This window comes from Daucus carota, chromosome 1, assembly GCF_001625215.2.
Source record: "Daucus carota subsp. sativus chromosome 1, DH1 v3.0, whole genome shotgun sequence".
Taxonomy (NCBI): domain Eukaryota; kingdom Viridiplantae; phylum Streptophyta; class Magnoliopsida; order Apiales; family Apiaceae; genus Daucus; species Daucus carota.
Genome location: NC_030381.2, coordinates 33195527 through 33219064, shown reverse-complemented (window position 1 = coordinate 33219064; position 23538 = coordinate 33195527). Strand labels below are relative to the sequence as shown.

Genomic DNA, 23538 nt, shown 5'->3' with positions numbered 1-23538 from the left:
CGCATTAATTGTATACCCTCTCGCAGTGCTCTACAGGCCCTGCAGCAAGAATACCCATCACACTAAGTGTCAAGGAAGTCCAGCCCTTGCATAGAATACCTGGTGTAACTCACAGATGAATCGAGATTTATATTTAGCAAGTTTAGAAGAAGAAAAACCTTTTACTCGCGGACATTGACTCAATCCCAGTAAACCTCACAATAAGGATTACTTGATGATATATTCCCATCATGTATAGAATCAACAACAACCAGGGGAATATATAGGTTTTTACCAATACCATGACCACAGCTCATCGGTACTGATTGCAGACAAAGCTAGGTAATCCAACACAAATTCATAATTCAAGTCCTCTGAGGTAAATTTGTTATCGACAGCTAGATGCTAGTCGTCTGTTGTTTCGACCACCTTCTCCAGATCTGCTATAGTGCTTTTAGCTTCATCAATTTCTGGACCATCTTTCTGATTCGATTCCTCCAGCTCAGCCTGCAGTGGAATCTGGTTAATCAGAATCCAATTCCTGAATTTACTGGTTTAGCACAAACAAAATTGATGCATTTGGATCAATGTAGCTACCACTTTACTGGTATAGCATAGCATGCTATATCCTGCTTAAGTTCGAACTGCAAGCTCAAGAGCAGACTGCAAAACTAATATGGACATTCAGTATATGAATGAAGAGACATACAATGCCTGTTCTTTGTCTCACCCAGTGAACAGGTTGAAATACTCGAGATAGTGCCAGTATTGCTCGCAAAATTCGTAACACAAGTTCATCGTAATTGAATGCCAGACATACAGAAATTTTGTTTATCTAATGTATCCACACATCATGGAACCTAGTTTATGGTGCACAAATTTGGAACGGGTTGATTATCAAATACATCACTCGTTGTATCCAAATATATCAAATGAGTCTTTCATAGCAAAAGTGACTCGATTTAATCACTACTTTAAAAATTGATACAAATTTCAACTTTTTAATGACCAAGTTGATACTAATTTTCACTTCAGTGACTATGTTGAGTCACACTTGTAACAGTGACTCACGTGATACATTTGAGCCCAACGAGTATGCGATATTTAACCCCCTTTCGAACCCAGTATATTAAGGTATTACTTATTAGACACGAAAACTCAGTTGGAAAGAACATTACTGAATGATGTGTGCTACAAACAATGAAAATGAACAAGACCTAATCGAAATTTACTTATGCCTTTACCCGGCTTTTATACTCCCTGGCCAATGATGTGTGCCCATTTGGTATTATTCTGTAATTTAAAAGTTCAAATATTGATATATGATTTAGCACTAAAACGATTTACACCACTTTAACCTATCAAGCTTAAGCAACCACCTATGAAGAACTACTCTATCCTCTTCCTTCATTTAATCTGACCAACAGGTTCATATCCTAACCTTTAGCAATTGGACCAAAAAATTCTGAAGTTAAGGGAGCTTTCATGTTTTTATCCATGTTCACGCATCAGTTGTATATTATAATTATTCTAGTCAATTACCGCCTATTGTGGTATCCAACGAGCTCAAGTTATAATTTAGTGCAATAAATTAGAAACTAAAGAATCCATAAGATAAACCTACCAAAATCCCTTTTAGGTCAGCGAGAGAGGCTTCCAAGCGTTTGTGACAATCAGGAATCATCATTCTTGACTCAGCAAGCACATTTTCCTGATAAAATGAGATTCAGTTACGCAATGGAGGGAAAAATTAATGTACGCGGACCCTATAAAAGATTTAAAAATGCTTCTCGAGCACTATCACATACCTGTTTTCTCCTAATTTTATTTTCTTATTGAATATCGATACATAAATCAAGTATCTTTAGGTAATATGAAACATGTACAGGAAGAAAAACTGGAAAATCCCATACCTGTTGCTTAATGTCGTACGGATCAGCTCCTGCGTCCTTCATGGAAGCAGTCTTAGCAGCCTCCCTCTCAACTTCTTTCTTATAAGAATCGAGCTCCTTAACAATGCGTTTGCAAGTAGAGGTCTTAATTTTTAGATTCCTGATAGTTGCCATTCTTATCCTCTACCTAACAAAAATCCCTCTCAGACTTTCGATAACCGCTCAAATATATACACTGCAGTTAATAGCCATCAATTTATAATTTTAGAGAAAGATGAGTACAAAATTTTCAGACTTGCCCCCAATTTGATAACAAAAAAGGATTATCAAAAATTGTAAACTGGGATCAAGCAAAGAAAAGCAAAACACAATCCAATTGTCCTTCACTTGAGAACCACTAAATTTAATCAACACTGTAATTTTATTTTAGCAGAAAAAACCATGACTTCTCATTCGAAAAACAAATAGAGGACTGGAGTACAGAACCCATTATAAAATTTTCCCTAGCATTCAAAAAGAGAGATGCATTTGGTAACAACGAATAGATAATAAATGACAAGGATGAAGTGATAATAATAATTCAATGAGGACAGCACATCAGTTGATTGCAAATAGTGCTTAATTAATATCCAGGAAGCAGGGATAAATGGGTGGATCCAATACAATCCACACCCTGTATGAGGTACTCGGACACTTAGGGAAATTAACATAAATAAATTTCTATTCTTGTAAAAGCAGGATACTCAGATGCTTGGTATATAACCTATCAAAAAAGCAGAGAAACTTGAGATATGCAATATATTCAATTCACATAATTTTTTTAGGTTTGCTAGTGGATTTCATCATTCATAGCATGAAATATATATTTATAAAATCAATATATATGCATTATAAACAATATATATGCAGTATCCCCCCTGCACCCATGTCCCCATATTATTATATCTGTCAAATTCAGGTGGTGTTGTGTTTGCAGAAAATGAAATCTGATGTTACAGAAGTCATAAAAGTAAGAGGGAGGGAGGTTTTGTGTGGGTGAGGGTTTACCGGGTCTTGTGTTTGGGCCTCAGTATGCTCGAGGCCTATGAAAGATGCTGGATGCAGCTTTGCAGGGCTCACAAACAGCAAAAACAAAATTATACTTACAAGAAAACTGCTAGAGCTCAACTCAGATCATGAAGCTCAACAAGCTAAAAAATCACCTGTCCATTACGCAATTTCGCTTTGTACATGTAGCTTTGTCCATATTATTGTGTAGGCTCAACGAACGTGAACATATACATTGACCTCAAATTTAAGTGATATTTTACATTTACTAAATAACCAATTACAATAATTACATAGGGATTCAAAGGTGAAGACTTTAATGATTATTAATATAATAGTAATATTGTAGTAAAGTACTCCATAGTCCATACCATGTGTATAAAGTATAAACCAGGCTTCGTGTCCAAGTTCTTTGTTTAAGGAGATCTTAGACACGGTTACCAATAATAGTGAAGCAAATGACCTATTTTGTTCACTTAATTATATTCTCACAACTTGACTAAATATACAACATGGTACTCCCTATCTATGTGTCCATGACAGGTTTTTGAACAAGTTTCTATGACTCCAGTTTGTTGCACACAGGAGCATAGTCAGAAAAAGAAATGAACAGGATCATTACATTAGTGTATGTTAGACAATTAGCCTTACGAGAATCCAGAAAATCGAAACTACGCCAGTTGCATATATTAATTCTAGGAGTCAAATGGTAAATTTTTTTGGCACAGCACACAGAATTCAGTCAGATTGTTTAACAGTCAGAACTATTCAATCAATGGCTCTAAGTATTTTGTACTACTTCTGTTAATATTTTATAGGTGCTAAGAAAACCATACAATATTTCTTTGTACTATCTACAAATTACCATTCTCACGATCTATTCTTATGAATACTAGATACATAAAACAAGCATTTGCAAAAGTAAGTTATTCTCTAAACTCTAATTTACTCTTTAATAATTAAAGATATAAGTTCACGTGGCCAAAAATCTCAATAGTCTAGCAACATAATGCTTATTAGGGTGTCCTGGCAGAGCAACTGAACAAAATTCTGGAGGGGCCAAAATTATAACGAGTCATAAATTATTACAATGGAATAATCATTTTGATTTAAAATCGAAATACAATTGTATTCATGTTTTTATCTGATATTTAAAAAATTAATACATTTTCTTAAGTAAATATTTGAATACAACTACCTCCAAAAATGCTAGATATGGTACCTTAGTACTTATTCACCACTTCATTCTTGGAATCATATAGGAAATTGAAAAGTTGCAATCGCAAAAAGAACTGAACATAATCTAGTAAAAATTGAGAGAGCACTTATGGAGGAATTATGCAATGAAATGTTGGACCATAGAGAGGCATACAATAGGGGTGATTTGGGAAGTATCCATAAGAAAAAAATGTGTTCAGAGCTGGAAATTATTTCAGTGACACAAGGCATGAAGATAATATACAAAATTTGAGCATTTGGGGTACAGATATTCAGAAATTGAGATAGGTGGAAATGCCAAGATAGATAGCCACTAGTGTTGCAAGTTGGAACTGATCTGATGCAATCATATTGATTAATACCGGGTATACGAATGTCAAACAATGACCATAGGACTATCATCTATTACCATCTTAATGTCGTTTCTCAAACCTGAGATTGCAGCACAAGGGGTTCTCACAACTAAATTCGCGTTTAACACAATAAAGATTATATTAACAGCGTTTGATTAGCTACAGATACAGAAATACAACAAAGAACAGAGGACAGCATCAAAACATTGACATGGACATCATAAAAAACGAATGTGGCTCCAACTCCAAAGACAAAATCGCAAACAACATAAACAATTACAGTAGTAGTTAATAACTTAATATGAATAGCATGTCAAGACTTGGCAAAACCCACAAGATACACAAAACCCACAAACAGAATCATACAAGAACGCATAAAGTTTGAAACTTTTACAATAAAATGAAATTCTTGAAGCTCCAATCTAGTAGAATACAGAAAGGGGCAAACCAACACTACATACTAAGCTAGGTTCACAATCTCACGCCAAGCAAAGAGAATAATGTAAATGTGTACAAGAATAATTAGTTGATTAAATAGAGATGGAGAAGGTACCGTGTTGGCTGCTTGTGTACTGCCGCTCAGACTCGCTTCACCCAAGTTCCAGCGTATTGTAAACAATTTTAGGCAAAAGCCTTTTCATATTTGATTCAACATTATTTACCTTATGGAGTATAAAAATTTCTGGTTTATTTAAATATTTCTGATTGAGTTTTAAAAATATTTTATTGATGTATCGATAAATGATCTTATTCATATTTGTACATATTTTTGAAAAAACAATTATAAAAATATTAAAAATTTAATTTCCTAACTTATAAATCATAAATTCACTTATAACATTTTATGTAAATGATATAGGGATAGTTTTTTTTCTTTTTAAGCTATAGGGATAGTTTGGATAGTTTGGATGAGTTTAAAATAAGTATTTTTAATCAGAAACAAAAGTGCTTGGGAAATAAGTAGAAATTATAAAACAAAAGCTAGTCTTCTCAAATTTTTATAAATACCTCTTATTTTTTATATGCAAACGATACGAATCTATACTATACTATAAAAAGCCAACATAGGTTTAATTTGTAGTCGTACAAAATTTTGGTTAGGTTTTTTTGGTTTAGATATGTTTTATTGATTTACCCGTTTTACCCCTACTAAAAATATAAAGAATACAACTAACAATCAATCTCTTATTAGATTCCAAGCCTTAGTTGGTAATTCAAATCTTATCAGTCTCCCTCTCCATCACACATACACTCAGCATTCGCTTTTTGTCTCCGTCTCTGCCGTGTTTAGTAGCTTCACATAAAATACAGTACAAAGAGGTAAAGAAATAGGTCAAAGAGGTAAACTTAATAGTTTTTTAAGTTTTAATTGTTGTTTTTTGAGTTTTAATACATTATTATCTTTAATATAATTCTTTTTAACTCTAATTTATTATACAACAAATATTTTTTTCCATGCGTATGAAGATATATACGAAATATGAAAAATCTGATTTAAAATTAATTGAACAATATATTAACACATATTAATAATGGAAAAATAATTATAAATAGATAATAAATTGTAAAAGTTAAATTTTTATGAGAAAATATAATTAGTTGGTTAATATAATTTAATTAAAATTCAATTTATTAATACTAAAATACTAATAAAATGATGTTAAAATTTGAATTTATAAATAATTAATTACGAATTATATACCCGCCCGTGCTTCGCACGGGTTAAAGGCTAGTAAGTATAAAACCAGAATTTAGATATTTAAATCTTAGCCAAACACCCCCAGAATAAGATGCTACTCGATTAAAAGCTCATCCGGCTCGTCCTCGTTTAAAACTTTGTCCGCGCTAACCTTAAGGACGCCTTTCGTTTTCATTTCCCAGCAGGTACACACTTTGCAGCAGAGTGGAAATTTAAGGTCCACAAATTTATTTAAATGAACACTATCATCTTTTTGCAAACCAATCAATTCTGGAGTACAAAATTTGCAATTAAGTTCGATATCAAATATTTTGAGGCGAAGTCGATTTAGTACAAAAGTGGTGTGCTTTCTTTTCTAACCAACTAAATCCCATTACAAGTTTGAGCTCTCCAGCCAATTGCAGAGAAAAGCTGTGGCAAGTAAGGTGAAGAAGCAATGAGTTGAAAATGTCATGCAATAAATCTACTTTATATCCTGCTTTATCCTTTATAAAAGCATTCTTCTGTAATTTGCATATTCGAAACTTTCTGCAAACAAATAAATGCCCATGATAGGCCACAAGGATTCTGCAAATGATTCCAGAAAGAGGATTCATCTTTTTGTTTCAAAACATATATAAGATGCCTATCTTTTTAATTCATCCCGAACTAAGACACCTAAAAATATAAATTTTTACAAAGCTCACAATCTTTAGCATCCATGCGTGTTCATGCATTTCAATTTTATCTATCTGTGTCCAATGAAAAGCTTAAAATTCAGAGAACTACTTGATTCTGATGGATGGGCGAGCATCTCTGCATGGTTAAAAATTATTCGACTCGGCTTTATAGAAAGAAAAAACTGGACCAGGAGAGCGACCTAGTGATTTACAACAGGCATATATGAGAAGAATTTAATGTGAAGCTTTCTGAGTGCTGCTCTAAAAATGGCCAAAGAATCTTGAATTCAGTCCTCCACTGATCCACCATCGTTGGGTACCATCTTGCCAGATTCGAACATTAGTTCTCACTTCTTAGAGGTTGTAACTTGCTCAAATCAAGAAAGTAAACATCCTTCAAGGTTCAAAGTCTAAACTAGAAAGAAAAAAGTGACATAAGGTTATGCACATACTTTAAGAAATATACACTTACAAGTTACACAATTGCATGTGTTCAGACTTTAAAATTACGCTCAGGGCAACTCCAAGAGCCTCTTAGTGCATCCCTTATATATAATACGCTCTTGTTGATTTAGGACATTGCAGGATATTGTAGCTCCGACAACACTCCTTAAATATACATTTTATTAATATTAAAATATTATATTCGAATGAAAGATAAATAAATGAAGATCAAAAGTGGAGGGAAATGTATATTTTATTCACAAAGATAATATAAGGGATGACTAGCTAGGAACTCTCAGAAGCAAGAAAGGAAGTGGAGCTCTCTTAACTTTGTAATGTTTTGCCAGGAGATTGTTGGAACAAGTTTTTGTTTCGAATTCCTTATATTTTAATTTAAGAGCCTGTTTAGCTAGTCTCTTGGAGTTGCTCTACAGATACAATGTAACATACATCTTACTCTTCTTAATTCTACTTCCATGTTCGACATACAAGCATGTTTGGTTTGATTCGGTTATCCAACAAAATGAGCTCATTTGAACTTGCACATTAACATTGTTATCGCAACTACAAGATTGCATTAAGTCTCATATGTGACATAGGTGTCAAAAACTTATTATCGACTATTAAAGCAGTGAAAAATTGCCTTATGATGAATGGCTACATAACAGAGCAAGCATTTGGATTCTCATCACTGAACAATTCAGGGGCAGAAGAATACTCAGTGTAGTACTTGGGACCATAATATTCACTCCTCTTCATTTCCATTGCTTTATCATCTTCATCTTCCTTGGCTTCTTCCGCTTCTTTAGATTCTTCTTTCTTCTCTTCCTCTTTCTTTTCTTCCTCCTTTTTCTCTTCGTCCTTCACCACGCTTGCTTGCTTCCTGGTTTTCTTGTACACATCATTCACTAACTTTTCCGGATCAAGAACACCTTTCACAGTTACTTGATCATTTGCTAAGTCTGTCGTCACCGACTCAACACCTTTTCAAGAAATATATACACACTGTAAAACTAATAAAGGAGGGTCATACTATGCTTTTGAGAATCAATTTACCAGTTCAAGTACCTTTAATCTTCCGAATTCGCTTCTGCAAAAGCTGAGCACATGCTTCACAATGCATTCCTATTTTTAGCACCAAGGTGATAACCGGAGGAGGCTGCAAAGAAACATACGTGATTGTCAGGACTGCATAATCTTTAAACTAGTACACAAATAATTTTCCGGCTTCTGCATAATGTAGTATGTAATTCTGCTCTTTGTTGTCCAGCAGTAGCATTTTATTTCATCTGTTATTTGGATAATGGGTAACTAAAGCACATTCAAAATAGCAATCTAGATAGCAGTAAGTTTTTAACATTCGGTAAGATTTTAGAAAATGATTGGAAAAACTTAACAATCTAGAAATTGCTAACGAAACTTAAGAGAAAATATAGCAATGTTGGAGCTTTAGAACTACACTTAGATAGCAGTAAAAACTTTTAAATAGTTTAGGAAGTTAAAAATACGAGATTTACATGTAGCCTTCTTCTAGCCTGTATAAAAAGAAGTGTATTATTTGTGACTAAGGGTGCAAATAAGAAAATAAAACCAATGTGTAGAATTATAACTGCCTTCTCAGAACTGTTTTCAAGTTTTCATTCCCCTTTTTTCCTTTTATTGTTGCAGACTAGCAGTTTTCTACACAACATTTAGTACTTAATTGCAAATTTGAAATAATAATGGCGAATAAACCACCATATGCATAACAAGATCATCTCCAGAAGATTTAACAAAAGATAGATTACCTCCAAAAGTTTCGAACATTGGGAAGACCTCAACGTACACTACATGCAACTAAGTCCTACTAATATTTATATAATCTGCACAGATTAATCTTAAACCTCATTTCCATAGTAGTACCATAGTACTTTTATCCTGCTGCTACAACGGGGTCATCAATTAATAGTCTCCCAGAGTGTCTCTCACCATATAATATACCAGATCTTGGAAAAAAACGATATGACACAAACTTTAATAAGGGAGAACGGATATATGATACGAGACACTAGTAGTTAATTTTCCTCGTAAAATGTGTCCACCACCGTCCACCTAGTGTAAGGTCTTTTTGGATGCTACTTTTACCTCTGCTTTGTTCTGTTGCTCTCACTCATGCCAGCCAATATAAAATAGTTGGCACTCTCAGTCACAGGTCGGCCACTGCACAATTCTTATCAACAAGAGAGAAAAAATCTACTCTTATGAAACTAAAATTAATGTACATCCACTTCCTGATAAGATCAATGTCTAAACCGGCATAACTACAATGTAATCCAACTTATGTAACCATAAATTTACCGATACCTGAAAGCTAAATCCAGATCTATTGTGCATAATTAATTGATTCATAAGAGTTTACCTCATCTTTCTTCTCTTCTTTTGGTGGCTCTTCTTTAGGTTCTTCCTTGTTCTCTTCCGGGGGCTTTGGCAAGGGGGAAATTATCTCCACTTTGCGGCCACTTTTCTTTTGAATCCTCTCACACACTTTAACTGCATCTACTGCTTTCCCCTTCACTACCACTTTACTCCCCTTGCAATCTGCCATCACTTCCTCCACACCTGTTTGTGTTTTTGTTTGATAATACAGTATTGAATTAGTTCAATGCAGAGTCTGAAACTGCAAGCTGTAACACAGCAAATCAATTTTGTGGAGTAGAGAAAATATATACCTTGAAATCCTTTTAAAGATTTGGCAACCTTCTTAGCACAAGCTCCACAGTGCATTTCAACCTTGAGGACAAGAGGCTCATCTTCCTTGTTTTCTTCCTCTTTCTTCTCTTCACCAGCACCACCTGCTTCTTCTTTCTTTTCTTCCTCCTTTTTCTCCTCCTCTTTCTTGTCCTTCATAAACAAAATTCATTAGTAAACACCTAAAATTATCAAAAAGCTAGCAACTTAACAAGCCATCATAACACTTAAAGACAAGGATATAAGTTTGTAGTAGATCCACAATCTAGTTCTTTAACTTCGGTTTTCGAGTCATGACTCATGAGATTGTTGAAAATACATGGTTTAGTTGAGGCTATCTACTAAAATTTCAAGGTTAATAATGGGAGAACTGATACTTGTTGCTCTGCATCATGCATGCATAAACTATATCAACATAAATATTTTCTAATACTTCTCGAAACGAGTGAAAGTTAGAATCCAGATATCCCGATACAACAAATGATAAATCCACCATCTAGACTATCCAGTCACGCTGAGCGAGACGAGTTATCAGTACATGCATGTACAAATACAGATATATCACATAAGGAAATAAAGATTTGTACTTACTTCACCCATATATGAGCTTGTGAAAGAACAGTTGTGAGATACTGAGTGAATCTAAGTGTATATGCAAAGCTCTCTTGGTGGTTTATAAACAAAGTTTTGATAGCAGGACTCTCTAGTGGGAGTAAAGAAGGATGAGAAGATTTAAAGAGTGAGGTGAAGTTGGAAATCTGAGGTGAATAATACTAGTATATGTGAGAGGGTCCACAGCTGCAGAGTCGGCTGCCAATTATTTTGGGAATGGTACTGTACCGTGTAAAAGATGTCTGTACTGTAATAAAAGAATGGGGACACTCTACATTTAATTCTTAGATCTTCCTCTTAAACCCATGTCATTCTAATATTGGGTCATCAGTTGTATGAAAACAGGAAACTCAAGAGTGAAGACACATTCCTTGGTATGTATTTCGGGGATTAAGTTACAAATCGCTGTATTAGGTTAAAAGGAGTTGTAAAAATCAAATAACTGTTGGTAATTATTCTGACAAAAATTGAAACACAGTTTATTACAAAAGTATGAGAGGACTTTTTTTCTTCTAAATATAGCTTTTGAGCTAAAACTTTTGTTGTAGAGAAGCTGTTTTTGATTTATGAAACAGTTTCTCACATGTTTTTCAGCACACTACGACACCAATTAACACTGTGTGTTATATCTTGTTTTTATAGTTTCTCACATGTTTTTCAACACAAAGCTGTTTCTACAATTAACACCGCGTGTTATATCTTATTCCAAATTTAACTTATTCTCCAAGCACCCAATTTTTTAATTCCAAAATTAATTTTTAAGATAATTTTATAGTAAGGAGCCCATTATTTTCACATTTTTTTTGACAATTATAACTGCATCTATTACGTATTTAAAAAATTATAACATTATTTTGTTTTAACACAACATCGATAACATTAGGGGCTGTTTGGTTCAACTCGGAAGACGGGATAAAATTGGAAACGAAGACAGAGGAAATGAATATAACTGAATTGTGTTACTTATGTGATTTTGATCTTGGAGTGGAAATAAAATTATATAACCATCTTTGTATTTGATTTTTGAGATTTATAAATTTAATTTTTCAAGCTAAGTTTATAACATGGACCGAACGTTTTAATTAGTAAAACAAACATGAGCGAAAATATAAAAGTTGTGGGGGTGTTGAGCAAGGAAGGACTATCAATCAGGATCATGGAAAGAAAAGGGTGGAATCTCTGAGTAGCTAGTGAAAGCCAGTGAGTGGTTGACGCGTACAAGTGAATTGATAAGCATTCTGCATTCATTCAAGTGGTAACCAAAAAGAAAACTAGAAGCTGATTCATCTCGCCATCCCAATCTCTACATCCCATTCCATCAACTTGATCATCTTTACACCACCTAGCTAGCTACTCCATTTTCTAATTTTCTTCATAAAAATTCATATCCAAGCAACTTTTTATTCAAATTTTCTTTTCATTTATGCTATTAATCGTGATTCACATAATTTTGTTATATACAACTAAATTATAGTGGTGGATGTGGTTATTAATTGCTATGGTTTTGTGGTGAATGGTGTGCACATGAGCACATAATAAGCACAAAATTTAATAAGTTTAACTTGTTTTAACTGCTATTTAGGGATGGGCATTTACCCCGTCCCCCTCGATCCCGATCCGATCCCCGTCCTGTTCGGGTCGGGGATTCGGGGAATTTCTCGGGGTCGGGGAAAATTTTATAAAAAGTTCGGGGATAGGGGCGGGGTCGGGGTTTAGTGTCTCCCCGCCCCGATCCCCGACCCCAATTGTATATATATGTAAATAATAATTTTTTATAGTAAATAATAATATATTTATATATAATATACTACTAAACATAGTATTAAAAGTAGATACCTTTTATAATATTATGAAAATTAAAAAATAATCTTAATTTTTATTGATCGATTATTATTATATTGTAATATAATATATTTAATAATTTGAAAATTGTCGTTTATTTATATTATAAATCAATTTTAATATGATTTAATGTTAAAAATATAAGACAATATTATTTTATTAGTATATTATGAGTTAGTAATTTGTTTTTTATTGGAAAAGTATATTATATATTATAAAATTATTTATTTTTTTATAAAAACTAGAATTCCCCGAATCTCCGCGGGGATCCCCGTTCCCCGTTCGGGGTGGGGATCGGGGAGGAAAAGAATCCCCGTTCGGGGTTCGGGGCGGTGGCGGGGACGGGTATTGAATTCGGGGATAGCATTCCCCGACCCCGAAGTGCGCCGTGCCCATCCCTACGTGTCGTATAACGTGTATTATCGTGTTTCGTGTATACTTCGTTTATATATCATGTATTTCTATATTCGTTTAATGTTATTTCACGTATTTTTTGTTAGATTATATTTAATAATCTAATAATAATATGCGGGCATACAAATTAAAAACAATTATATTTATTATGTTTATTCTAATATTGGGCTAATTAAGTGGTCTAAAATAAAGAGCACTTAAATCATCTTATTCGGTATGGGCTTTGTAATGTGTAATATCCAATAGTAAGCCTTATTAGGGTTAATGGGGTCTGATATGGCTTCTATATAAAGAAAAATATAGGGTTTTGGTCCCCAAGGCTATTCCAACCTCTACTCTATTCCCATCAGTTGGAGCGAGATACGGCCAGAGGCGAATCAAGTCTGTGGAAGATCAAGTCCCACAATCCGGGGTTATTATCTACAGCTATGGAATCAGGTACGTTTCCGATATACAGTTCTATTGTAACCTTGATAATATTTAAGATGATCCTTGGCTATACATAATTATATCTAACATTTTATGTCGTATTTCTGTATTCGTGTATTAAAAAGATAAATCGATATCCATATTTTTCATGTTTTTTATTTGTCGGTACCAAATGACGCCCGATCTAGAAAAACCATTTACCCATTTATTTTTATCTTCTTAATTAATTGTGACAAGAAAAACATTTTGCCAAATATTCACAAGCAAATGTTTATACGTCGAATGGGGTTTGGGTCCATATTCGTTAAGCTGTCTTCTCAAATCTTTTCAGAAATCAAAACCCAAAACTTCAATCATAGACCTCCTGTGTCAGTGCTCCGTGTTAAGGTTCTTAAAGTTGATTAGATTACTCTTGTTTATGGAGTATCAGATTCACTTAATTCAGGCTTCGTAGTTACCGATTATCTTGGATCATCATATGACATTATATTTCCAACGTTGGGTCCAACTATTCAAAGTCCAGTTCCTTTGAGCCCAGACAACACATGTGTACTGTATCACCATGTCGACCGGCTCCGCGAGATAACACTGTGGACCTTGTTGTCGGATGTGTAAAATTATTTATAATTTAAAATGATTAATATGATAAGCTCGAAATAAATATTTTAAATTGTTCTATGTTTGAATAATTATATATTATAGATAACTTCTTATTTATTAAAATATTAAAATATAATAATAATGATTATTAATACATATTTCGTCAGTTCAAATAATATAATTCAAAATTATAAACATGAAACAAGATTTCTAAAAAGTGCATCTGAAATTTGAATTATACTTTAATTAAATCATTTATATATTATTATATAAATTAAATTATTTTTCAGGTTCAATTAAAAAATTAGTTTAATTTAATAGAAATGTCTTCGTTATAACAGTGCCGACACTTTAAATTAAAATTCATATTTTTTTGATTTTCTCTTTTAATATAAAATAAATAAATTAATAGTCCATATTTAACTATATAAATTATCTTATAAATAATATTTCAAATTTAGAAAAAAATAAGTGGGTCTGATTTTCTATGGAATAATCTGAAATCCTAATAAATTGGATTTAAATTGGCCTGTGGATACAGTGTGATCTATCTATTTGGAATCAGAAATCGGGTTAAACTGATATGAGTGTTTGGTCCCAATAGATTTTATTATAAGAAAAAATAATTTTGTTTCAAAATTTTTATCCATTGCTGATAATATTTGTACATTTTTTAATATGAGAATCACTTTATTTTTTAGTAAAATTAAATATTATTAGTATTTTTAGGAACAAATAAAATATTACTAATTAGTATTAAATAAAAATAAGCTTAACTTATATGAGATTAAACAATATATTTTGAGATTGTATTTAAGTATCTCATACCTTTCTCTCAAACCCACCTACCTGTCTTTTATGTATCAAATTTCATTCCCCATCTTCCAAATTTTAAAAATGATCGACCAAACAAGTGTGGGTCAAAACTCATACCAGAATCAGGCGAACCAAACCACCTTAAATGTCTTTTTAAAAAAATACATATATTTATTTTGTTTCAAAAAGAAAAAAATACATATATTTCAAAATATTTTATATTTATGATATGTGAACTAACTTCTTCTTCCTGGATGTAGAGTCCATCAGTTTGATGTATTTTCAGACTATGAAATATTCATTAATAGAAAAAGTTGTTACTATAATAATTTTTTTGTCAAAAGTTATATGCAAAAAGTTTACTACTATAACTTAACAAAATATAATATATTAGCTTACAATTCAACTAGGGGGTTATATGATTATGACAACCGAACAAAGGGAAGTGTGATGAAAATAAGATTAGTTGGATGAAAATGCACGCAAATGCATGTACATGCAAAACATAGGAGTGACCAGAGTCATGTGAAAATAAATAAAATAAGAGAGCCTCCATGTATTTCTCCCATCACTCATTGAAAATTGACCTAACTGATTTAGCACCCAATATTAATCAATAAAATACAAAAAATAATAATTTGGTTAAGCTGAATAATACAGCTGACAGAGGAAGGTGAGGTGGATGCATCAAATCACATGAAAATGGAGGCAAGAGGGAGCGTAACGGATCAGCATCCATTGAAAAACCATCTCTCATATCTCCTTTTTGTATACCGACAATTTTCTTATATCATCCGGCGTCTCCCACCCCTTGTTTAGTTGTTTTTCCTTATCTTTTTATATATAAACAAAAAAATTAACTCGTCGAATTAAATTTCCGAATCTTCAAGTAATCATACGATCAATTGAATCAATTCAATTTATTTTCGATAAAAATCCTGTGTCCTCACCGATAAAATTTGATTCTCGATTTTTACAACACTGATACTAACTCTCAAATTATAAGATATATTTCCTAGATATATATGATTGATATATTTGATTTTATTTAAATTGTAGTCAATTAATAATTATCTTGCAACTACAGTCTATTATAAACTTACAATTGCTTAAAAAATTAAAGTACATAGCACTAATACCTATTCAAGTTTCAATTCATTTATAACAACTTAATAGAATATTAGATCTAAGTAATAGAATTAGAAATTTGTGGGACAAGATCCAACATAGGTGAAAATTTAATTTCATTGCCAGAAGTTGACTCAAATATACTACTCCAAAGATCTAACACGATTCACAAAAAACTATCAACTTTAAGTATGTTTAAATTCAAGAAGGTGCGCTAATTTATTCCTTAAATTCTACTTAGAATTCTCTAACACATGAATAACTTACACTAAGAAAACAAAACCATTAATTATTGAGTACACAGTGCTAAACTATTTCAAGTTAACATGCACTGATGTTTGTTTAATAATTACAAGTATTAACAAAATGAGTTGTCATTTGTACTATATATAGTATACAAGGTCAATTTGGTAATTGAGAGTTATAAGGTAGGAGTACCAAACGAATCGAATGGATTGATATTAAGGCCATTCACATCTATTTGTCTTCTTTCTCCATCTCTCTTTGTGCACACAGAGAGAAGCTGATCAACAAGAAGTTCACATCTCATCCTTCACACTTCACCACCATGACGGAAAAGGTGTTATTCTTTCTTAACTTTGAAGGTTGCATAACATATATGTTTAGATTCATCTATGTGTTTTCATTTCATTTTGGTTTATGTATGAATCTTGTGCATTTGTTAGAACTCTATGTATTGATCATAATCTTGTTAAAGTAATAAGACCTCCACAAATATATATGTATTTTAGTATGTCCAGCCCGGAAGTAAGGGAGGTCGAGGTAATTTAGTGATACTGAGAGAGGTTGTTTTCGTGAAGACTAATGGATTCGGGGACATGTAACAGGTGACGTTTATGATGTTGAACACAGTGGACTTGCAGTGTCATAGCTGCTACAAGAAGGTGAAGAAAGTGCTCTGCAAATTCCCTCGTAAGTTCTCCACCTTTTTACTTATTCACATTCACTTTTTTTTTGCTTTTTAAAATGTTCCTTTTTATTAGCTGTATTTATTTTTGTGGATGTGAACTGAGATATTTTATGTGGTGTGGGATTTTTGGTTTGTAGAAATTAGGGACCAGATATATGATGAGAAGGGTAGTAGAGTCAGAATTAAGGTGGTATGCTGCAGCCCTGAGAAGATTCGTGACAAGCTTTGTTACAGAGGTGGTAAATATATTAAGAGTATTGAGATTTTGGAGGATCCTAAGCCTAAACCTCCGGAGAAGCCTAAGGAACCCGAGAAACCAAAAGCTCCGGAGAAGCCTAAAGAGCCTGAGAAACCCAAAGCTCCCGAGAAGCCTAAGGAGCCTGAGAAACCTAAAGCCCCGGAAAAGCCTAAAGAGCCTGAGAAGCCTAAGGAACCAGAAAAGCCTAAAGAGCCAGAAAAGCCTAAACCTCCTGCTGATAAGCCTGCGGAAAAACCCAAGCCAAAGGAACCGGCTCCAGCCCCTGTTCCGGTTCCAGTACCAGTTCCAGTTCCTGCCCCTGCCCCGGCCCCAGCCCCAAAAGGACCTGAGCCGGTGCAAGTGAATATGTGTGAACCGGTTCAAGGATATCCGGGATATCCACCCATACCCATGTATCCAAGCGGGGTATGTTGTGGGCCTTGTTACGATGGCTATGGTGGGGGGCCATGTTTTCACGGGTATGGACGGCCTGTTCCACCTCCTCCAGCTCCATGTTACGATTATGGATATGGGTACCGCGGGAGCAAATGTTGTGTGAACACTGATTACTTCAGTGAAGAAAATCCACAAGGGTGCACAATCATGTAAGAGTGGTGGGATGTCAGCTTCATGGCCCCTGGTACTACTTCTCCAAGTAACTTTTCCTTGAAAGTTCTTACCATCTGTTTTGGTGAAGGTATATGGGTTTTTTTAGTGGTAAAGAAAACAAGTTCATTAGTATGTAGAAAGAATGATTATAATAAGGTTAGTGACCATTTGGTTGTTGACAATGAGATCAAGCAACATATCTTCAATTTTGATTATGTTGAAGTTTCTAATATTCATGTACCTGTACTTAAGTGTATAATAACATAAAGTTCAACTATTTTAAGATAGCAGAATCTTCATTTACAACTATTAAATAGCATCTCCTTGCTGCATTACATTTTATTATATGTACACTTTCCCTTTTTTTCCTTTTCAATTAACCAGGAGAGGAATATGAGAACCGAACTCGAGTTCATTTTTTTAAGATTGAGGATACGCCTTCACGGCTAGCCTGTCCTATTTGTAGTGATACAACAGTTTAGCAAGTTTGGATTCTAAAATTTATATGTGAAAGCTCAACTTTCATAGAAGATCGTCGGATATGTTTCATTACTGGGGCATTGCATTAGCGCAGTTGCATCCTTTTTCTAGAAAGGAGTTTCGGAGTTTGTTGATGAAGAAGAAATGTTCACAAAGTGTGTAAAAGAAGATCTAGCACTAGTGGTATAGAGATCAACAGGGGGGTTTCAGTTTCCAATAATAATGGAGATTTTTATTAAATACAAAGTACCATGAGCAACTGTAGTTATGCAAGTTCAAAGGACTTGGCACTCTCTCACTCTTCAATCCTTTTAACCTTGTCCCCTGTCTCCAGTGTTTCAAACTCACAAGTTCATTACACATTTTCTTGGTAGGTCTTTCTAGTATGTGCTCATATAGTGTGTGTGAGCATGAACAACTACTTTTTACTTAGGTGGAAGATTTTAATTGGCGAAGATCTTTGTGCATGCAGGGGGCCATCATTATTAATGAGATTGGAGCCAATAGAAATCCACTACCTAAATAAAAAATGGTTGTTGCACAAACTAGAAAATCCATTCTCAGTATGGATTTCCAAATCCTGCAGGATACTTGTATTCATATTCCGCGCTAACAATATCAGAGCTGATACTTCAACTTTACATGTAACGATAATCGGAACCACATTCAAAGATCCCATAAGAGAATACTGATCTAATACACTCTGATCAAATCAGATTGGCTGTAATTAAATTAATAACAGGGATAAATAATGTTATTACCACAATAAATAAAGTGTTCAACATTTCACTATTCAGCTCTTTTCTCTCGGATGCTATCTATCCATATTCACATCATATACTCATTATCACACTGATATACACACAAGTGGCTGATGAACCACTTCAATTCTGAATCATTGTGCCACATTCATCCAACTTTTGTCATTTCACACCACTGCACATAATGACAATTGTTAATTTCAATCAAACTTTTGAGTACTGAAACAAGATTTAGAAGGATTCAATACTGTTGGAAACGACGATAGACTAGATCAGACCTTTTTGTTTTTCTGCTATTGTTGTAGCCATTAATCATATTTGCCGCTGAATTCTTTTCCCTTTCCGCTGTTTCCCTCTTAATTTTCCTAGACTCCACCTCCAGAGCTTTTACTAATGTGTCTACCTTCTTCATGAGTACCTTAATTTCTTCATCTTTTGCACTTAAATTGTTATCTTTCTTCTCGCAAGACTTTCTAAGACTTATGACCTCTTTCTGCAGCTTGTCATACAGAAACCCCGACACTGAGTCATCCGTCTGAGGATTCAAGCCTGTAATACTTTCTGAATCTTCTCTCACAGCGACATATGGTTCAACATTGTCTAGAACTTCACTTCCATTCTCCTTCATCTTGTCGATGTTCACGTCATTTTCTTTACCCGTCTTAGCTCTTTCTAGTTCATCAATATTACCAACCTTACTTCTGGATGACCACAAACCTTTTCTTACAAGAAGCTCTCCAAACCCATATCTCATTTTCAAGCTATTTCCCCGTTTAAGTTCCTTCTCTAAAATCGGTTTTTGTAAATTTCTATTAATGGCGGACGCCCTTGGCTGTGATACAGACCTCATCCTTTCACCATTAGATACATTCTCAGTACTGCTAGAGTTTCCAGGTTTTGGGCTTCCAGAAGAAGCTTTTTGATTGACAGTTATATTAGGTGTTTGCTTCAAACCTTCTTCCAGCGTCTTTAGTCTCAGTTTGAGTTTGTCCTGAATTCAGAAGTGAACGATGCTGATATATTAGCAAAACAATTTTATGTTTGTGTTATATATAAATTAAGATAAATAGACAAATAAGTTCACCTTAAGTTGTGCTTCGGTATTAGCTCTTCTCTCTGATATGGCTAACTTGTCCCTTAGTCGTTGCATTTCAGCCTGCAGATCACAGAGAGCTTTTATTTATATTTTTCTGAATATGTGGACATCATTGCATAAGCGAAAACACATAATAGATACCTGCATAACCCTTCTTTCTTCTAGCCACTGCTTAACTGGCATAACTTTGTCATTTTCATCCTTCCATTCATTAGCCACTACAGTTGCTACCCGGTTAGCTGAGACCTTGATTCTTGCCAGCTCTCTTTCCAATGTCCGGTTCTCTTCCTGATAAGATTATGCCAAAACTAATGTAATTATCCATAAATGGCTATTATACTTCACTAGCGAAAGGTACTCTCACAACATAAATTTTTTACATTTAGTTCAGAGATCCGTCTCCTGTAGTCACGGATGGTGTTAGCTGCTGCTCCACCAACTAGAATAGCCTCCTCAAGTTCCTGAATGGTTTCTCCAAGTTTTTGGACCTCAATCACCTTTTGACGATTTGTTTTCTCAAGGATTTTGTTCTCCTCCTGAAAGTGGAGAACTCATATTTTGTATAAAAAAAAGTTCTCAAGGATTTTGTAAATTTTCAGCATACAATATCAATATATGTCCGGCAACGCAGAAACTCTTTTCTGGAAAGGAGGGAGTGAAAAGATCAAGTGTCGAACCTGGCAGATCTCAATTTGTCGTTTAAGCTCATAGTTCTGGTTCTGAATCTCCTCTACAACCAGTGCCCTCTCTAGAGCACTTTTAAGAATCTTCTCCACTTCAAGCAGTGCAGTTTCTTTCGACTTAGTGAGTCGTTCCAAAGCCCTCTTCTCCTCCTGCAGTGTCATCACCTGGGAGAAGAAACAAAGGCGTATGAGCCTAAAAGAATCATGTATCCACACTTTAGCCATTTAGATATGCTATACCTCGTGTTTATACATCTTGATGTCTGCTTCTAGAGGAGCGATGACTGATTCAATAGGAAAAGAATCGTCGTCCTTTTGATCTGCATGAACCCTTCTAACAGTTGCTTCTGCAGCATATTGTGCAGCCAAAGCCTCTTTCTTTTCATTTGTAAGCTTCTTAATGTCAAGATTCTGAATTCAAATTCAGGAAAAATATATTAAAACATGAGCTTTAACCTGCATGATTGCCATACACGATATGCCCCTGAATACAGGGAAAAGAAATACAGACCTTTTGCTCAAGAAGAGCCTCGTTGAGTCGGAGCTTCTCATCCAATTTATTTAATTCATTTGCCAGCTGAGAAGAAACAAATTCATCAACAATACAGGGTATGACAAAAGAACATATCAGAAACCATGCATATATGATCGTACATCTAGCCTTACCCTTCCTTAGCATTTATTCATTTATCATAATCTCATAAAGCTATGAATTAATATTCGAATAATTTACAGTACCTCCTCAACAGCCTTTGCCTTCAATACATCAGCAGTTCTGAGCCCCTTGATTTCACTACGAGTGTCTCCTAGCTCCCTTTCCTTTTCTGTAAGACACAGCACATATATATTTTACGATGACTATGCAAGCTCTCTATCTTCTTCAATATACGGGGAACTGCATATGCTCATTTTACTTTATTCGTTCTTAATATCTAAATCTTTTTAGTTATCTGCAACTGTATTCTGAGACGTGTTATCGTTGAGCTTGAGCATGGGTCTGATATGAATTACTTAGGATACTAAATGTTGTGCAATTGTTTTCTACTCTCTAATGTATACTTTTAATTTTTTAAACCCTGGATTTAATATTTGTCAAAGGCAATGAAAGCGTGACAGAATCGGCTTAAAGCTGCAGAATCATAGAAAATCAAGTATATCAATCTACACCTAGCTAGTTGATATTAGTTTACAAGGAAATCCATAATGAGACCAGAGGATGATCAACAGCTCATCAAAGTGCCTCTACTCTGTATTGATGTGCTGAGCCTTTAAAACACTCTCCCAAATCTTTTTTTACCCTCCAGAAGTGCCTCTACTATGCTGGAAGGACTACAAGATACTACTAAGACTTGAACAACTTCCTCAAAATCTTTTCGTATTCATTGGACAAGACTCCCTCGGATTCACATACTTTTACTCTTACTTTATTAAAAAGCTATTATTCGGGTTCAAAAACGCCAACTCGCGGATTACATGCAGACACTTGGCCATCGACTTTCTCAAAAGTAAAAACACTCCATAAAGAAAACAAACCAATCTTTCCCCACCAAGTTAAGTTCCCACAAACATGCAAATCACAAAAAAAGTGTTAACATAAACGAAACATATGTTACCTTTGAGTTGGTTTTGCAATCTGTTGAGCTCCAAAATCACAGGATCAGGGTGAGCAACAAGTTCCTCCAAGCCCACCATTTTATAGCTTTGTGTGTGTTTTTCCAAACTCAAAACTCAAAAGCAGAGATATTATATTAGTAGTGTTGTGAAGCCTGAAGGGTGTTATAGTTGTATATATAGTAATGAAGTAGAAAGAGTCCATGTCTTGAAGGAATAGACCGCAAAGAGAGGGATTGGTTTTTCCTTGGTTTGAAGCAAGATCATAAGCCGGCCTTAACGCCTTCTTCCCTCTCTTTCTTGATAGTAACAGTTACATCCTCCACTTACCCATTTTCGTTTTTTTTAAATTAAATGAATGTAGAATCACTTTGTAATGTCATTCAAGAGTAAACACATTTGTATTCTATGAATCTATCCATATATGTACATGCTACTTGTCATGAATCTACTATTATTTCTGTAAAGTTATCAGATGTTCATCATCTTCCCTTTTCTTTTACATATATTCATCATATAATATAATGGGTTGGATTCCACTCTCTAGAAAACTATATTTTTTAATTCAAAATATATGTGTTTGTAATCAAAACATAATAATGAGAACATTTATGTATTAAAAAATATAAAAACTACTTGAAGAACATGGGCATGTTAGTTTTATAAATAGAAAATGCTTGGTGCAAATAATTGTGTACAAAAACATTTACATAATGACATATGTGACGAATTTTAATTGGATGGCCCCTTTACACCAACCACCCCAATTAAAACCCACCACATCACTTGCCACATCATTATGTACAAATTTTCTGTACACAATTATGTGCACCTAGCACTACTCTTTATAAATTGTGATTTGTGAAAATATGACATCATTTATTAAGAAATTGATTGATAATCTATGTAAATAAAAAGATAATTATAAAATGGTCTAATTAATTGGTTAAAAAATAGTGAAAAAGTGTTTACAGAACCTGTAATGTAAATATAAATACATAACATACTTAGTTCTCCTATATAGCAAAATAATTTACACATATTTTTAAAAATACAACTGTTGTAGTTATAAATTATAGTATACGAGATTAAATTGTAGGAGGCTGGCTAGTTATATAAACTTGTCTACCGGTTTTTAATGTGAGAACTGAGAACACTATTATTCTAGTATAAATTAATACAACATTTAAAAAGTGAAAAGTTTTTAAAATAATTGTTCTGCACTTTCTAAGAAGTGTTGAACAATTGTTTTCACTATTCTCCCAAACAA

At 33.9% G+C, this 23538-nt stretch overlaps 4 protein-coding genes across 6 annotated transcripts; 1 reads left to right on the top strand and 3 right to left on the bottom strand.

The window, feature by feature from the left end:
• Positions 1-141: 141 nt before the first annotated feature.
• LOC108217240 (tubulin-folding cofactor A-like) lies at positions 142-5153 on the bottom strand. 3 transcript variants are annotated; one of them, XM_017390106.2, is made up of 4 exons: positions 5043-5153; positions 1893-2106; positions 1604-1690; positions 142-486 (listed from the first exon to the last, which is right to left on the bottom strand). In XM_017390106.2, exons 2-4 carry the CDS (start codon positions 2043-2045, stop codon positions 385-387), a joined length of 342 nt encoding a protein of 113 aa, XP_017245595.1. In that variant the 5' UTR covers positions 2046-2106; positions 5043-5153; the 3' UTR covers positions 142-384. The 3 variants fall into 3 exon arrangements, with proteins under 3 accessions (XP_017245595.1, XP_017245767.1, XP_017245654.1); XM_017390278.2 differs by having other exon boundaries at positions 1893-2058; positions 5043-5136; XM_017390165.2 differs by lacking the exon at positions 5043-5153 and adding an exon at positions 4884-4989.
• Positions 5154-7820: 2667 nt separating this feature from the next.
• Positions 7821-10856, bottom strand: LOC108204280 (heavy metal-associated isoprenylated plant protein 7). The gene is made up of 5 exons (XM_017373625.2): positions 10610-10856; positions 10000-10171; positions 9690-9889; positions 8360-8450; positions 7821-8274 (listed from the first exon to the last, which is right to left on the bottom strand). Exons 1-5 carry the CDS (start codon positions 10616-10618, stop codon positions 7949-7951), a joined length of 798 nt encoding a protein of 265 aa, XP_017229114.1. The 5' UTR covers positions 10619-10856; the 3' UTR covers positions 7821-7948.
• Positions 10857-16212: 5356 nt separating this feature from the next.
• Positions 16213-17924, top strand: LOC108204279 (protein PYRICULARIA ORYZAE RESISTANCE 21). Its single transcript, XM_017373624.2, has 3 exons — positions 16213-16439; positions 16708-16792; positions 16928-17924. The coding sequence occupies exons 1-3, from the start codon at positions 16428-16430 to the stop codon at positions 17635-17637; spliced, it is 807 nt and encodes a 268-aa protein (XP_017229113.1). The 5' UTR covers positions 16213-16427; the 3' UTR covers positions 17638-17924.
• A 920-nt stretch (positions 17925-18844) lies between these two features.
• Positions 18845-22612, bottom strand: LOC108226947 (microtubule-associated protein 70-5). The gene is made up of 10 exons (XM_017401972.2): positions 22271-22612; positions 21396-21481; positions 21169-21234; positions 20898-21068; positions 20652-20822; positions 20355-20510; positions 20116-20262; positions 19963-20034; positions 19157-19869; positions 18845-19053 (listed from the first exon to the last, which is right to left on the bottom strand). The coding sequence occupies exons 1-10, from the start codon at positions 22347-22349 to the stop codon at positions 19041-19043; spliced, it is 1674 nt and encodes a 557-aa protein (XP_017257461.1). The 5' UTR covers positions 22350-22612; the 3' UTR covers positions 18845-19040.
• Between the last annotated feature and the right edge of the window lie 926 nt (positions 22613-23538).